We start from the raw sequence: 18,451 nt of genomic DNA on the forward strand, positions 1-18,451 counted from the left end.
TTTCGCTTTATGAATTGATATTTGGGATGATGGATTAACAATTATCAAACCCTCCACTTTCGCTTCTACAGTTTGATAATGGTTAATCCATGTTAAAACGGTGAATCTAAATTAGAAATTACGGTTACATGAAATTAGGGTTAAAGCTTGGTTCGTTAGGATTATGTCATTAGACTTTCCCAACAATCCCAAGACAAAGAAGTCTACTCACTCATGTTCATTGTAGACATGGGGGAAGAAGCGAGAAGACAATAAAATAAATTGCGAGAAAGTAAAGAAAGGAAAAGAATCTTTATTAAAATAATCGTCCTGAATTATTCTAAAAAGAGGTCCATGTTTATGATGGAATGCTACTCTATTTATAGCTTTACAATTGACTTAAAATCTAAGCAACTATAAGGGCAAATCAGTAAAGCTGTAACATGGTAACTTGGGCTTGAAGAAAAGCAGCAAAAGAGCATCCTGGAGGGTGGCACGGCCGTGCCACATGTTGGCACTGGCCGTGCCAAGCTTCTGACTTGGTGGAGACATATTTTTGTCTCGTATCTTCGTATTTTTGCACTGTATTTGCTCCAGTCCTCTTTCTTTTGCTCCAAGACACCTTCCACCATATATTCGTTCCTAAAATAAAATAAAAAGCAATTTGAAGTAAAATATTCAAAAAGGAAATAAAACTAAAATAAAATAAAACTAAATCTAAATAAAACGGTACTAAATAAAGCATTAAAATAGACTAATCTATGACTCATCAGAAAGCTAGTGACTATAACGAAGATCTGTTAGTTCCGTATATATTGGTGGTCGTAGAAGACAGTAGGAGGCGGAAAAGACGGATCTGAATTGTTTCTGTGGTTGGTGGCGAGGACGACGATGATGATGGAGAGGACGAAAACGGTGAGTGGCAAGGACAAGGACCACGGCGGCAAGGGCGAAGGAGTACGAAGGTTGTTATTTCGTGATGATGGGTGACGGTGGGAGGGTGGTAGGAGGATGGAGGGTGGCGGTGGATGGGGATGTTCAGATAGAGAGAAAAAATGGGGGAAATTTTTTTAACAAACTCCCATCATTTTCATTGAAATATCAACTATGCCATTGAACTTTAATGGAAATTACACAATTGTCCCTAGTGTTTTATTTGTGTATGTATTTTTGTGTCCATTTATCATTGCTGATATTTCATATGCTTCTAATCTTCTCAACATGCATAGATCTGCATTAAAGAGTTTACGTGTGAGGGTTGCTAGAATGAAAAGAGAATGGGTTTTTGTAGTTAGATCTGTGGAGTTCGAAAACAACCATGGAAGATTTTCTACACATATTTACTGAGATTGGACTTCATGGTCACTATTTCGTTTTGAACCTTCCATTTTTGTTCTTCTTGTTCAATGTCCAGTTGCTCAACTTGTTCAAAAAAAAAATGTCCAGTTGCTCAAAATTGTTTCATGAAAAGTACCTAACAAAAAAAAATCATATATGTTGGGCCTAATTTTTTATTTATGCCTTGTGTAATCTCTTGGCTGGATGACAGAAACAAAAAGCAAACAATACTCTAGATATTTTATTTTTAATCCAATTTATATAAAACCAATCGATTCCCATGAAGAATTAAAAAATAAACATGGTAACCCAAAGTAAGTTTGGTGGTTAATTAAGCCATTGTATCAAGGACTTCTTCTCTTGTTGCACCCTTAAGCTTCTCAAATTTCAAGTGATTCTGCCGCATATTGCTTCACGCCAGTGGGTGCTTGAAGAAGGGTGAGGGTGTGTTGGGTGACGATACAATGAAAAAGGTGAAGCAATTTAAAGTGGTCATGCACTGAAAGAAAGAATAGAGCCTAGTGATGGAGAGGACACACTCAAGGCTAGCTAATTAAATTAAATTGTTTAACTAAATTGAGGATGACCGATTGGAGTATGTATTATGTAAAGGTCTACCAATGGACCTTTATTTTTGAGGACCATGTTAGGGGCTCCCTTGTTCATATAGCTAAAATATTATCTATCACTATAAAAAAAAAAAAAATTAGCTATCAGTCATCAGCTAGCTTATAGCTTACAAAGTCTCAATTGATCACTAGTTCCCTTAAGTTAATTTTTTTGTTTCATGTTGTTCCTATAACTATAAAAAAAAAAAACAGTTTGGTCCTTTATTTTTGTTTTTTTTTTCAATCAAGTTAATCCTATTTTGGATTAGACTCGAGTCCGAACAGGAACCAAGGCAGAGCGAGCCCATGTCATATACTCGTCCTAAATTCTACTAGATAGTGGTCCAAACTAATCGATATAGATCGTTGAGTCATAATCTAATGTTAGGGTCCCACTCTTACTCATATATTTGTCTCACTCTCCTTAAACTCTAAATGATTTGAGCGTCAGAGCACTTGCAGGTACGTACATCATCCCTTCGGATGGAGAAGGACTCATGATGGACCACGGTGTACAAACGACGATATCAACCCTCTACACAACGAATATTCACCTTCAAGCAAGGGTGGATCTAGACATTTGATGCATGTATGGCTAAAATAGTTCCTCAATGTATCAAAATTTTAAATTGTCTCTGATTGTTCACCTTGTTAGTCAAAATAGCCCCTAACATTAAAATACTTCATTAATATTGTCATATTAGCCCTTCAATATACTTACTTATTGTCACTTCATGGACTATTATGACTAACAATATAAAATCATGGACTATTTTAGAATTTTAATACATTTAGAGACTATTATGACTATTTATTACACATTGAGGGACCAAAATAACTATTACCCTTTTATAATATATATATAATAGGGAAGTGGCATCTGGGGCTTTAGCCCCACATAACCCTTAAATAGATCCGCCCATGCCTTCAAGCCAACCATCTTAGGTCTGAAAGGATCATTAGGGAAACAAAATTTAAGACAAGGATCACCTCTCTGGTTTTAATGTGTCATTTGATGCTAGGCACATTTTGATGCTTATTTGATATTTGGTTGATATTATATACGGTGGAGCACATCGATGTTGTTGGGTTCCTAATGTGGAGACGGGATGATTTCCTAAAATGGCGATGAGGTAGAACTTCACGCAACTAATCCTTCATGTTGAGGAGATAACCTCGTATGTACGTGTTGTTAGACCGCACTATTGTGTCATTTTGGTGTTATTGACATGAGCTTCCTTGATGGACGATCCATGAGATAATTTGGTTGGGCATTTTAGGTCTAGACCCCTTGTCATTGTAATGGGTAGTGACATTATGAGCAGTGAGGTCGAATGTTTTGAAAATTATCATATATGTAGCAAAATTCTTGAAAAAAAAAATCCTAATGTGAAATTTCCTAAGATGTGAGCTCATACACATATGGTACCTTTTTTTTATAGGGACACATATGGTACCTATGCCCCCTAGATTTGTAGTCCAGGAATGAGGTGGAATCTCGAAAGCCTAAATACTTTAAAATGGATGACGTACTGACATCAAATATGTATTATACACTGATACCTGCCTGATACACCCCGATACGTATCAGAAGAATATCCGAAAATTAAATTAATTTAAAAAAACAATTGTCTGATACTTTTCGGATACATTGGGGATACACAAAGGATAAGCGGTATAACACCCTAAGCTCCGAATGCAATAAATCATGCAAATAAATCAATTATTCGTAAGAGTTTAGATGCTACGTGTACATTTTTTCAAAAACATGCATAACCTGATTTTCATAAAAACTCGCAGCGGAAAACAATATCATAAATATCTTAGCAACATATAACAAATCTCAACAACCATGTCTCAAGTCTCATAATACATCACCAATAATATCTCAAATCTCATACATAATAGTCAACAAGTCTCAACAATAATATCAATACATAACATACATGCAAAAGGTCCCGACACTCCTAATCAGAGCCCTAAACTAGACTCAAATATAAGATAAAGAGATAACTGCAAGTCAATCCTCAAGCACTAACAAGCAATAAGAATTTAATCATTTACGCAATCTACACCATTTATACAAATGGGTAGGCGATCAACCAAACGACTAACGGGAGTTAGATAATATCCCACATAATAAAATATAATCATAAAATAGTTGTTGGTCTATATGGCTAGATGGTTACCAAGCTAGAGGGGGGTGAATAGCTTTTTAAAAGATTTTTTGGAGATTTGATAAAAATTGATTTTAATGAAATTGACTATTGGAAATTTGCTTGAACAATCACAATCAATGAATCAACAAGAAGCAAATATATGTGGAATAAGATTTTATCTTAGAATTGAGAGATTCACGATACAAATCTTTTTACACAATCAATTATTAATAATCCTTGAACAAGGTACAAAACAATACACAATTTCAAACCAAACCTATGAACAAAAATATTATGTTATCAATTCAAAAACACAATGCAAGTGTAATTGAAGAATTGAATAAACTTTGCAATCAATTGATTTAAGCAAGTTATATGAAACCTAACTCAATGAATTAAGTCAATTTTCAATGAAAAACTACTTAGATCAATACTAGCAATTAACCTATCAATTATTCAATTAATCACAAGCAATATTGAAAAGTAAAAAAAGATAAGGAAAGAGAGAGAACACCGGTGTTTATAGTAGTTCACCCTATTTCATCCTCGCTTAGGGCTACGTCTACTCTACTTGATGAAGTACGCCTTCACCAAGGTCATCCACTATGCAACAAATGTTGATTACAATGTTTACAAGAGTTCCTTCAAATTAAAGCCCTAATTCTTCAACTCCTATGTAAACTACTCCCTCAAACTTCAAGTACCTCTTGAATTTGGTGCTTCTTGGATCTTCGGATCCTTGAATTACCCGTGCACTCCTTCGAACTCTTCACTCGAGTCTTCAATGCTACGTCCGGCAAACAAACCCCCTTCGACTTCAAGAACGGTTAGAAAGACCCCCAAGTCCTTTGGAGGTGGAATGAGATTATTCACTTCCTTTGAATCCTTGATTAATCAATCTTCTTGAGAGAACCAACTTACAATCCCTACTAGCACCCTAGAGAATCTATACACTCAAAGAACAAAGTGATTCTAAGAAAGGGTGTTTAATCTTGAAGAATATATAAACAATGAGTTTTTGAGACCTAGAGAGAACTGTTGCAAATGATTTAATGATTTGAAGTTGAGAAGAAAAAGTGTTTATATATTAAAGGGTGAAAAGGCACAATTTTCGCATCAAAACAACATATTGAATCGATTCATTTACCTATTGAATCGATTCAAACATTAGGAAGGCTAAAACCAGATGAAGGAAAGTATATGAAGATTGATGCAAGTCAAGAGATATATGAAACGATTCAAACTGCTCAGATGAATGTTTAAATTGATTCAAGATAACAATGAATCGATTCAGAGAGAGTCAGAGAGTTTGATGATACAACTCAAGAAGGATGATACGATTCAGACATGAATCGATTCATACACAGTGTGAATCAATTCGTACAAAGTCAGAAATTTTTTTGAGACGATTTAGACAAGAGTGAGTCGATTCATGCAAATACATGACACAAATGAAAGGGTACCAACATGAACAGTTACAAGATGCCTCATTAGGGTGCTTTAACATAGTCTAAACAAAATGAAAAGCTAGACTAACAAGATCTAAACTAAAACAATCAAAGATACAAAACTAAACATCATCAAAACTATAGCTAGAGGCTTCAATAACATTCAAGGATTTCAAGTATAACGCATATACATACTCATCATTCTTAGAATACTAAGATCATGTGAATATTAAACTAACAACATCAATTTGAGTGTACAAATACACCAAATCACATAATTCACCAAATCACCAAGTCACATAACCGCGTATGACATTTTTCACATAACTCAAATGCATGTAATGTTCTAGACACTCTCTACATGCAAGTGGTACCATTTTGGATTCCGGATATAATCTCACCGAGTGATCTACCAACGTAATCCCCATCAATTGTGTTCTTCATCAACTAACGTAAACCCTTACGGATTTCATTCTTCACCAACTAACGTAAACCCTTACGGATTTCATTCTTCACCAAAGACTTAACATGACTATGAATGCATGGACTTTCAAGTAACGACTCGACAATGCACAAATGTTTACCTTGGATTTTGGTAAACTACTTAACTGATTTAAAACAAAGGCAAGCGAGATCAACCAGCAAATCTAGGTCAAACTCTATTGACCATATTTATTATAGCCTGTCGAAAATACAGGCTAACAACAAATTACAACTATATATTATACAATTTACACCATCATATAATATCTTCACCAACACCACTATTTGCATTATCAAGTATTTACATCCACACATAAACAAGTCATCATCACCAAAATCATCATCAATAATCATCGCCATAATCATCTCAACAAATAAGCAATGTCACTTCATAAGTATAAATTGCATAATAGACGGACAATCACTCACATCATGATAACCAACATATTAAACACCCATCAATCATCAATTAATTCTTATTTCATCATATTATTATGATTACAAAGTCATTTACAAGTTATTCAATCATAATTCCTCATTTTACCAAAGTTTGTCTATTTTCATAAAAACCGTCTATTTTGACATTTTCACACAATTCATCATATGTCATGCATATTAACCCTCAATTCAATCACAATCTAACATATTATCATGAACATAAAGTCAATAGCAAACTATCAAGTCATATTTCAACATTTCACCAAAGTTTGTCTATTTTTCACCTTTTTACCAAAAACCAAGTTTCATGCTCTAATAGTTCTTTATCAAACCTACATGCTTCATCTAAGTCCATTATCACAGTAAACAAGTCATAACATCTTCATTTCACTTAAAAAAATCATTATTCGATTATTTCAAAATCAAGTTTGTCTCTAATTCAAAGTTCGTCTCCATTTTAACAAACCAATATAAGTCCAAGGTAAGTATGTTCCAGCAATTATTTTAATTAAAACTAAAAATTCTTACTCTTAGAAGGTCGCCTAGGAACCATACAAGCCACCCCCAAGCTCCTGAAACCAAATGCAAGAAGATTCTTGCACTGTCGGGGCGCCTAGCGCCAGGGTGGTCAGGGCCAAGCACCAGCTTCTTGTAACTGGCGCCTAGCGCTCCGGTGCAGGCGCCAGCGCTGCAAAAATAGCTTTTTGGTGTGTTTTGGCCTCGGGTTTTCATCCAATTTTTTTCTTTCCAAAAGTGCTTATTTTGATCCTCCATTCACCCAAGGTGTTTTAAAACTTATCCCAATGCTCAAACACATCAATTAAGCTATTTTCACAACACCCAAAACATCATAAACATCAACTCACCTAGTTTTCACTTAAAACACCAAAGTTCCAACAACAACAACAACTTAATTCATCCAAACACGCTGTAACGACCTAATTCTATTAAAGCAATAAAACATGCGAATATAGCAAATATTCAAGAATTAGACGCTACGTCTCACATAATCCAAAAACTTCACATGCATAACTAGATAGAATATCTCAGCAGTCACATCGGATAATATTCATATACAAAATCTCTGACATAATATGCCATGGTCAACCATACATCATCATAAGAAAATTCTCCAACCTCAACAATCAGTACATCTCAAATAAATAAAATAAATCCAACACAACTAAAAGACATTGACTCAACCTAATCAAAGCCCTAAACTATAACTCCAAAATGATAGCTGTTATACCCTAATTTTGGACCTAAAAATACTAATTCAATTCTTTTTTGCATTACATGTCATTTGGACTGTCTCTGATCAATTGCATTTCTTCTGTGCATTTTATTTCAATGTTATTTGCAAAATTCACATGCAAGGGTATTTTAGTCATTTCCTATGTCAAAATTTCGTCCAGTCTTTTAAAATTTTGTTTGAGTCCTTTCAAGGAGTTTGAATAAGTCTCTGTTTCATTCTATATCAAAGTCCATTTCAAAAAATTGCATTTGAAGTCATTTTGAGTCAGTTTTGCCCCTAGGGGCATTTTAGTCTTTTCAAGTGTCAAAGCTCTGTTTAAACCCTTAAAAATTGTCTCTGAGTCTTTCAATTTGGTTTAAATAAACTTTTGTTTCAATTCTCTGTTAAAAATCGTTTTAAAGTTGCATCTGAGTCATTTTTTAGCCGTTTTAGCCCCAGGGGCATTTTGGTCATTTCACACGAAATTTTGGCAGAGAGGTTACTTTAAAGTACCTCATTTAGGTAGTTGGTTCATTTTAGTCCGTTTTGTCAATTTTAATCGTTTCACTTTACGTTTAGTCAATTTTACCAATTTTTAATTCAATTTTATTTTTATTTTCATTTTTGCACTTTGGTCCTCTAATTCCTAAGATTTGCATATTATTCCTTCTGGTAATTTTTCTTTTTAGCCCTTTAATTTTTAGTAATTGCATTTTTGGTCCACTCTTCTTCTTCAGTCCATTAATTTTTAAGAATTTACAGTCAAGTCCTTTTTGTCCAAAGTTTTGCAGAATGGTTCTTTTTCAAAATTGCAGGTCAGTCCTTTAACTTTCGAAAATTGCAAAAAGGCCCAAAGTTCAGAAATTGTCCAAGGACGAGTTAGTTACAGTCCAGATACAGGTGTCAGCAAGCCGTTGGCTCAATCATCACACATGTCAGCTATAAATAGGCCACATCATTGCCACCGTAACGGAATTCCATACACAACGTGCCAAATCAGCACAAACACTCTTTCATTTCTCTCTCTTCTCCCAAATAGATCAAAATCCTAACCGTTTCTCAAGAACACGAAGAACACAATGAAGAACCCTAGAATTCCAGAACAAAGAATTGAATCAAATTGAAGTGAATTCACTGCAATTCTCAGAAATTCACATTCGAATCTTCATCATCGAATTGAGGAAACTGCAATTCAAGCACAACTTCAAAGAAATTGTGCGATCACAGTTCGAAGAGAGTGAGAAGAAGAGGAATTGAAGCAAGATCACAGTTCGAAGAAGAAGAAGATCAAACCACCGATTTATTTTCGGTTTCGAAGCTTACCAGAAGCATCTAAGGCTGCGTGGATCTTTTTGTTCGAATCTCCGAATCAAACTCAGGTAATCATCCAAACTTCTTCGTTTTTCATCGCAAAAAGCTCAACGAAGGCTTATAATCACGAATAAACGGTGAATCGAAGAAGGATTTTGAAAAAGATTCGAAGAAGTTCGAACGAAACCCTAAAAATGTAAATCATCCAAGATTCACCGTTTATTTCATAAATCTAGGTTCAAATCCATAATCAGTGAAGAAAGTAGTTCGAATTAGGGTTTTGCTTCAAGAAATTTCGAAAAGAAAGTTGAAACCCTAAAAAACCGTAAAGATCCAAAAATCAAACCTGTGTAAAACGTGTAGATCGAAATGTTTTGAACATTCTTCTTCAAAGAACATGTAGATCGAAACGTTTCGAACGCTTTTTCCTCAAAAATATCAAGATCGAACGATCCGAACAACTTTCTTCAGAAAAATGGCAAGATCGAAGTGTTTCATATTCGTTCTATGTTTGATTTATGAATTGATTCATAGTTTATAGTCCAAAAATCATGTTTGTTGTGAGAAGAGCGATGAGAGAAGACGAGAGAACGAGAGAGTCTGAAGAGAGAAGAAAGAGAAACCTAGGTTTGGAATGAAGGTGGACCGGTCTCCACGTTTTTATAAGAGCATGAACCAGACCGGTTCACCTGAACCAGTCTGGTTCACTTCCAGACCGGTCTTCCTTTCATTTTGCAACGTTAGATGCTAGTAGTAATGACGTGGACGGTGTGGATGTGTTGTTATTGTGTTCTTGTTTGCCTTATTGTGCGCCATACGTTCCCAGCCCTTGGATCTAGGTTTGTGATGGACTTGGATCAATCCAACGCCTCTGAGGCATCTGGATAGTCCAAGATCCATCAAGAACCTTGGGCCTGGGTCTCTTTTTACTGGATTCTTCGTTTTTGTTCATTTCTTGTTATATGCACCACTGGACTTTGTTTTTACGCCTCTTGTTCATTCAAAATTCCTTTAAAAAATTTCCAAATGAATTTCCATGGGTCCTTGGCAATATTCTTGATGTTTTATGACATTTTTACATAATAAAATTTGATAAAAATATGTGTGGCATTTTTTCCTACTATTCTTGATAAAATTGGTGATTTTCTTGCACACATTTAGTCTAAAAGTCCTTTAAAAATCCCTTAAAAATTCTAAAAAATTCATGTATGTGTCTTGTTGTTTTTGTGACTTTTCTATGCATTTTGTTCACGGGAAAATTTTGTTGAAAGGTATCATCACATTTTCTTGCATTATCTTTTGATTTCATGTGGAAAGTCTTGTAAAAATTGTCCAAATCCACCTCAAGCTTTTGGTAATTGCTTGTGATGTATGTTGCTTGAAGTTTATGGACTCTTTGTTACTACTTGTGTTCAACACTGTTGCATGAGTGTGATTCTTGGTTAATTACTTAGGTTACAAGTTACTTGTGTAAATAAATAATGCTAATATGCTTAAAGTTTGCTTTAAAATGCCAAGTTAATCATGTTGCCTTAATTCCCTTTCTAAAGTCTGATTCTAAACCCATTCAAAATGTGATGGAATGTGAGAATTATAGGTCATGTGGCTCTTGCATTTTATGAGCCAACTTTAGTCATGTTTTGCACTCATTTTGCCTTTATTTTGGGTTGTTTTCTATGCTTTGTGTTATAGTATTCTTCTTGCTTTATTCCTTTTGATATTACCATGTGTTACTAACCATTTCATTCCATGTCTCATATATTTCATAAGCATTCTCATCTCATTCCATCTCCATTTAATTTCTTGCACTTCAAATTTCAAGTTTCACCAAAGTTAGAATGTAATACTTAGGACTTTTTGTATTTTACTTTATGTCTTTAAACTCTTGCAAGACCATAGAATGTATCTAGGCCAATGATGTAATAAGGACAATGGACTCTAATGATGTACACCGACACGAGCACCGACACATGCACACACCTCACTTTAGATAGAATATGCATGTTTAGATGTATGTTTAGGATTGTATGTTTAGATGAATGTTTAGGCTTTATACTTAGAAAAATCAATTTTCCAAAAAAATGTGAACAACATCACTCAAATCATTTTCAAAATAAACCTTGGGATCAAAATCCCATTGTAATTTTCCCTTTTATTTTCTTAATCAAATTTCAATGAACTTTAATCATACTTTGACTTTCTTTTGCAAATCACTAATCCAACCTCACAATTTCATAAATCTCATGCCCTTGTGGCCTCTCAATCTCCATTCTTCAAAATTCATTTTCAAACTTAAAATCAACCAACAAAAACAAAAAACATTTTTGGAAGAGAACTACGGTGGATTTGATCCCTTAAACGGGTACGTAGGCAAGGAACAAAATTCCTTCAATTCAACTAAAATAAAAATTCAAAAACATTCTTCTCCCTCCAATTCTTCACTTAGAAACTCTTAGGCTTAACATTTTCTTTCAAAATAGCATTTTAAAAATAAAGCGCGCGCGTAGCAATTAAAGACGGTTCCTATAGGATACTATAGTCGTTATGGGTGCCTAACACCTTCCCGTAGCGAAAACAACTCCCGGACCTCGATTCTCAAGGGTTTTGCTTACTTTTTCCCTTCCCAAGAAAAAATAAGATATCACCGGTTTAAAAGGTTCAAACTTAATCAATGTTTGACACCCGAAAACCAAGATAAAACAGCTGGCGACTTCACTAGGGATATTCGAGAGTTACGCCTAGTCTTTATTTCCACGCTTGCGCTTGTATTTTTACTTGCTTCTTTTACTTGCTTTCCTATGTGAATAAATGTTTAAATTCTTGCAAACGTGTGGGGTGAGAATATCAAAAGTCCTGCACCCGGGCTGAGTGAACTTAGGATTTAGGAGGGATATAATCGTCAATTCATTCCGGGGGTTGCCTCGTGTTTTGGATTATGCGATCAATCCCACATAGCTGAGGCATTTTGGGGGTGATGTTGTCGGCGCGTGTTGTCGCGTTTAGGCACTTTACTTCTAATTGTTCTATGACGCTATGAACCGTAGATAACCAAACCCATCCATGGCCATTTTCTAGGACGTAGTGCGGAGGCTAAACCGGGTGTTGTCTCGAGTTTTAGTCGTCACGCGATACTACACTCAAGTTATACCTTCCACGGATAATCATGGAGCGAGTGTTGTCTCGTGACACCGTGATATACGTCGGAGAGGTTGCAACTTGGGAACCTTTTTAGAACCCGTTTACTATTTCCTAAAACCCTAGATTCACCGGACACCGTGTCCACCCGTGACTCCTCGACTTTGAACCTCAACCCACCATGTTTTCTCCGAACTTGAACATAATCATGCATTCATGCGTACATGCATACATGCATAAACTTTTTCCATGCATTGTTATCGAAGGGCTTAGACAAGTTGAATTTGTAAACATTATAGGAATGAAGAGGACTAATTCCTACAAGTTCAAGGAAGTGGAGTTGGCTAGTTTGAGAGATTTGGCACTCAAGATTGAGGATCCGACTGGTTTCCGACGTCGTTACGGGGCTTTACTTACTATTCTCCAGACTAATGTGGATGAGAAGCTTGTGCACACTCTAGTGCAATTCTATGATCGGGACTACCGGTGCTTCACTTTCCCCGACTTTCAGCTGGTGCCTACTCTAGAGGCTTATTCTTCCTTGATGGGTCTATCTATTGCTGAGGGGGTACCTTTCTCAGGACTTGAGCATCCTCTTACCCCATTGGTTATTGCTAAAGATCTCTATCTCAAGACCACCGATGTCTCCAAAAATCTTGTCACTAAGGCACGCATCCGAGGGTTTACTTCAGAGTATCTTCTTGGGAAAGCCAACCTCAATACCACTTGTCAGGACACTCTCGAGGCTATTCTTGCACTTCTCATCTATGGGCTTATTCTCTTCCCGAATCTTGATGGCTTCGTGGACATGAATGCTATTATGATCTTCCACTCCAAGAATCCGGTTCCTACTTTGCTAGCTGACACATACCATGCTATTCACGATCGTTCCGACAAGGGTCGTGGATACATTCTTTGTTGTGTACCTCTCCTCTATAGGTGGTTTATTTCGCACCTTCCGAAGTCTTTCCACGCCAATCCGGAGAATTGGTCTATTTCACAGAGGATTATGGCTCTCACTCCTAATGAAGTGGTCTGGCTTACTCCGGCTTCTAGAGTTAAGGAAATTATCTTCGGTGGTGGGAAGTTTCTTAATGTACCTCTTCTTGGTACCCAGGGTGGGATCAACTATAACCCGGAGCTTGCTTTGCGACAATTCGGTTTCCCGATGAAAGATAAACCCATCAATCTTGCTACGGCTCCTTACTTCTTCCACTACTCCAATGCTCCCACGGGGATAAGAGAGGATTTCATGGAAGCTTGGTCTAAGCTTCGAAAGAAAGAGGTGAAGCACATGGGTGTAAGGTCCGGTGTTGCTCATGAGGCCTATACACAGTGGGTAATAAACCAAGCTGAGGAGATTGGTATGCCTTACCCCTCTATGAGATATGTGTCTACATCTGTTCCCATCATGCCTTTGCCTCTACTCCCACCTACCCAGGAGATGTATCAGGAGCATCTAGCTATGGAGAGTCGGGAGAAGCACCAGTGGAGGGCTAGATACTATGAGGCTGAGAACTTGATCATGACTTTGGACGGAAAGGATGAGCAGCAGACTCATGAGGTCCTGACACTGAAGAAAGAATTAGCTAAGGCTAGGAGAGAGATCAAAGAGAAAGATAGGTTGCTTATGAGAGACTCTAAGAGGGCTAGGGGTGCCCGTAACTTCTATGCACGATACTGCAGCTATGAGTCTGAGTCTGAGGATGATGCTTCCACTTCCTATGCTTGAGGATCCCCATTTCCTGTTGACATTTCCATTCGTTTGTGTTGTTTTACATCTCAAAGTCTATCCCTTGGCTTAGCATTTCAAAGGGAATCGTCTTGTAAAACTATATGTTGGTTGTTTGTTTCCCGTTTATGTTAATTGTTGTTAGTAATGTTTACAAGTTTCTAATTTGTCTGAAACCCTTCGATAACACAAAAAAGAGTCTTTTTGCATATACATTAACACATTTCATACATCATATGCATTCATTGGTCACAAAAAACTTCTCTCGTGCTCATTGCCTCCTGGTTTTGTCCGCCGCAGTCTGAAAAGTGGCTCGTGTTCGCAAGGTTTACCAACCAGATAGAATTCATCAAACAAGACTTCACAAGAGAAGAATGATGGCTAACTTTGAAGAAGAAAATGCTCAGCTCCGTGCCGAATTGGCCGTTATGAAAGAAGATTTGGCTAAGGCTCATGACGCTATGTCCACTATGATGGCTGCACAAGAACAACCAGCCACTTCTATTCCAGTTACTGCTGAGGTGATTCCCTCTATCCCACTGTCTACTGTGGCTACTGATGCTCGTTTTGTTATGCCCAACGGCCGTCCTTATGGCCTCTCAGCTTACTACTCTCCTAATACTGCTGCTGGCGTCTCTGGTTTTGCTGGTCAAGGACAGATTCCTGTGTCCACTGCTATGCCTCAAGTGACTACTGTTGCTACCGATCCTATTGTACACACTGTGCAACAGGTGATTGATGTTGACACTCCGCGTGGACAAGACTCTGTAATGGAAGCTATGAAAAGACAGTTAAGGGAGTTGGCTGGAGAACTCCGTGAAGTCAAGGCTAGCCGGGGAAACAACGGTGTTCCTGCTAAAGCTCGTGATCTATGCTTGGTATCCCGATTTGAGGTTCCTAAGAAATTCAAAGAGCCAGAATTTGACAAATACAACGGAACTTCCTGTCCACACAACCATGTCATCCGGTATGTCTGAAAGATGGCTAACTACGCAGATAATGACGCACTGATGATCCATTGCTTCCAGAGTAGCTTGACAGATGATGCAACAGATTGGTACACTAGTTTGAGCAAAGACAACATCCATACTTTTGAGGAACTCGCTGCTGCTTTTGAAGGTCAATATGAATTCACTACCCGTCTGAAGCCAAATAGGGACTCTCTTAAATCCTTGTCTCAGAAGTCAGATGAAACCTTCCGTGAATATGCTCAGAGGTGGAGAGGGGTAGCTGCCCGTGTTTCGCCTCGACTTGATGAGGAAGAATTGACACAGACATTTCTGAAGACTCTGAAGAAGGAATATAAAGAAGGATGATAGTCTCTGCTCCAAACAACTTCTCCGTCATGGTCACTATGGGAACTCGTCTAGAGGAGGCTGTCAGAGAAGGCATCATTGTTCTTGAGAAAGGTGAATCCTCAGCCAGTGCACCAAAGAAGTACGGTAATGGCCACCATAAGAGGAAAGAATCTGAAGTAGGGATGGTATCTGGCAACCCATCTGCAGCTGCTACTCAAATACCTTTGCCCTATCAATACATGCAATACTCCCAACATCCTTTCTTCCCACCATTCTATCAGCAATATCCTTTGCCACCGGGTCAACCACCAGTACCCGTCAATGCCATCGCTCAGCAAGTACAACAACAGCCTCCTGCTCAACAGCAACGGCAGCAACAACAGGGTCCCCGACCCAAGCCTTCTTTTCCACCAATACCAATGCGGTATGGTGAGTTGCTCCCAACTCTACTTGCTAAGGGACACTGTGTCATGAGACCAGGCAAACCTCCGCCTAATCCGTTGCCTCCCAGGTTCCGTCAGGACCTAACATGTGAATTCCATCAGGGTGCTCAAGGTCACGATGTTGAGGGTTGCTTTGCTCTGAAATATATTGTGAAAGACCTGATAGAAAAAGGACGGTTGACTTTTGAAAACAGTGTTCCTCATGTTCTTGACAATCCGCTTCCAAACCATGCTGCAGTTAACATGATCGAGGCGTTCGAAAGAGTCCCCGTGACTCAAGAGGAGCCCATGTTGGATGTCCGCAATGTTGTTACTCCCTTGGTACCATTACATGTCAAGCTCTGCCAGGCTTCTCTGTTCAAACATGATCATGCTTCTTGTTCAGAATGTCTTCGGAATCCTATGGGCTGCTGTGTGGTGCAAGATGATATCCAGAGTCTGATGGATGACAAACACTTGATTACAAGTGATGTATGTGTGATTGTGCCAGTGTTCCATGATTCTCCTGTTGAAACTGCATCTTATACAAAGAATGTTGAACCTTTGGTGATCAGGTTACCTGGTCCGGTATCATATACCTCTACAAAAGCAATTCCTTACGAGTACAATGCAACCATGATTGAGAATGGAGTGGAGGTGCCTCTGGTATCCCCAACTACAGTTGATAATGTTGCTAGTGAAATTACAGCTTTGAGAAGCGGGAAAGTCCGTCCACCCTTGTCTCAAAAGAAAGTGGTCACACCTATTGCCACAATAACTCCACCAGTTGCTCCTCCTATTGACAAGAGCCCCGGCCCGACAGTCCAATCTATTGACGAGTCTAATCTGGATGAAATTCTGAGGCTTATTAAAAAGAGTGACTACAAGATTGTTGACCAGCTGCTGCAAACTCCGTCCAAGATATCCATCTTGTCTCTGCTCTTGAGCTCAGAAGCCCACAGGAAAGTGTTGATGAAGGTACTGGAACAGGCCCATGTTGATCATGAAGTCTCTGTGGATCAGTTTGATGGAATAGTGGGTAACATTACTGCTTGCAATAACTTGGGGTTTGGTGACGATGAACTCCCCAAAGCAGGGAAACGTCACAACTTGGCTCTGCATATCTCAGTGCACTGCAAGTCTGACATGATATCCAATGTGTTGGTGGACACTGGATCATCCTTAAATGTAATGCCTGAATCTACACTAAGGCAATTGAGCCATCATGGAATCTCTTTGAGGGGAAGTAGCTATCTGGTTAAAGCTTTCGACGGGTCTCGCAAGGATGTTCTTGGGGAAGTAGACTTGCCAATTACCATTGGTCCCGAGACATTTCAGATTACTTTCCAGGTCATGGACATCAATGCTTCTTACAGTTGTCTCCTCGGAAGACCATGGATTCACGATGCTGGAGCAGTAACTTCTACTTTGCATCAGAAACTCAAGTTTGTGAGGAATGGTAAGCTTGTCACTGTACATGGTGAAGAAGCATATCTGGTTAGCCAAGTGTCATCTTTCTCTTGTGTTGAAGCAGGGTCCGCTGAAGGGACGTCATTTCAAGGCTTGACTGTTGAAGGTGCAGAACCCCGGAGAGCCAGTACTAGTATGGCTTCATTGAAAGACGCCCAGAAGGCTGTTCAAGAAGGGCAAGCTGCTGGCTGGGGCAAAGTGATACAGATTTTGGAAAACAAGCGTAAAGAGGGCCCTGGATTCTCCTCAACCTCAGGCGTTTCAACAGGAACTTTCTACAGTGCTGGGTTCATCAATGCTATTGCTGAAGATACTGCTGAGAGTAGTCGTGTGCCTACATTTGTTGTACCAGGAGGCACTGTGAGAAATTGGGAGGCCATTGATGTTCCTTTAGTCATGCATGCTTCCATGTAATGTGTCTTGTTGCTCATGTTTTCTTTGTTTTCAAAATAACAATCCTTTCGCTCTGCCCAAGGCGAAAGTGATATCATTGTAAGGGCATGTTTGTTTCGGCATTGCCGTTATCAATAAAAGTTGTCGTCTTTCTCACGACTCTTTGTTTTTTACTTTTTAGTGCCTTTTTCTTGGAAATAATGGTAATGCCAGAAAAAACCAAAACATCTGTATTTTCTTATTAATTTCAAAAAATCTGCATAAAAAACTTTTTCTAAAATCATCCCAATCATATTATGCAGATTGAACCATAATAAACCCGTTGAACACAGTGACCCTATGGTTCCTCCAAATTTTGAATTCCCTGTATATGAAGCTGAGGATGAGGATGATGATGATGAAGAAATACCGTATGAGATCACTCGACTGCTCGAGCAAGAAAGAAGAGCCATTCAGCCTCACCAGGAAGAGATTGAACTCATCAACCTGGGTACTGAAGAAAACAAGCGAGAGATCAAGATTGGTGCTGCACTTGAGCCAGAAGTGAAAAGGAAGATTATTCAGCTCCTCCATGATTATCCAGATGTCTTTGCATGGTCCTATGAAGATATGCCGGGTCTAGATCCCAAGATTGTGGAACATCGGATACCGACAAGACCTGAATGTCCTCCTGTCAAGCAGAAATTGAGAAGGTCTCGTCCAGACATGGCCCTTAAGATCAAGGCTGAAGTACAAAAGCAAATTGATGCGGGTTTCCTCATGACAGCTGAATACCCTGAGTGGATTGCCAACATCGTACCAGTACCAAAGAAAGATGGGAAAGTTCGAATGTGTGTTGATTACAGAGATTTGAATAAAGCCAGTCCGAAGGATAACTTCCCATTGCCTCATATTGATGTGCTTGTTGACAGTACTGCTCAATCCAAAGTGTTCTCCTTCATGGATGGTTTCTCTGGTTATAACCAGATACGGATGTCACCTGAAGATAGAGAAAAGACGTCCT

General features: G+C 38.3%; 1 protein-coding gene across 1 annotated transcript in view; it reads left to right on the forward strand.

Annotated features, from left to right (window-relative positions):
* LOC146946922 (uncharacterized) overlaps positions 1-17,602 on the forward strand; it is a 38,717-nt gene extending 21,115 nt beyond the window's left edge. Inside the window, exon 3 of the mRNA XM_085748334.1 lies at positions 15,764-17,602. Coding sequence (XP_085604460.1) covers positions 15,764-17,469 — 1,706 coding nt within the window. The 3' untranslated portion in view covers positions 17,470-17,602. The remainder of the gene's footprint in view (positions 1-15,763) is intronic.
* The last annotated feature ends 849 nt before the right edge of the window (positions 17,603-18,451 follow it).

This window comes from Medicago sativa, chromosome 2, assembly GCF_051527215.1.
Source record: "Medicago sativa cultivar Bolivia chromosome 2, Bolivia_mono, whole genome shotgun sequence".
Taxonomy (NCBI): Eukaryota; Viridiplantae; Streptophyta; class Magnoliopsida; order Fabales; family Fabaceae; genus Medicago; species Medicago sativa.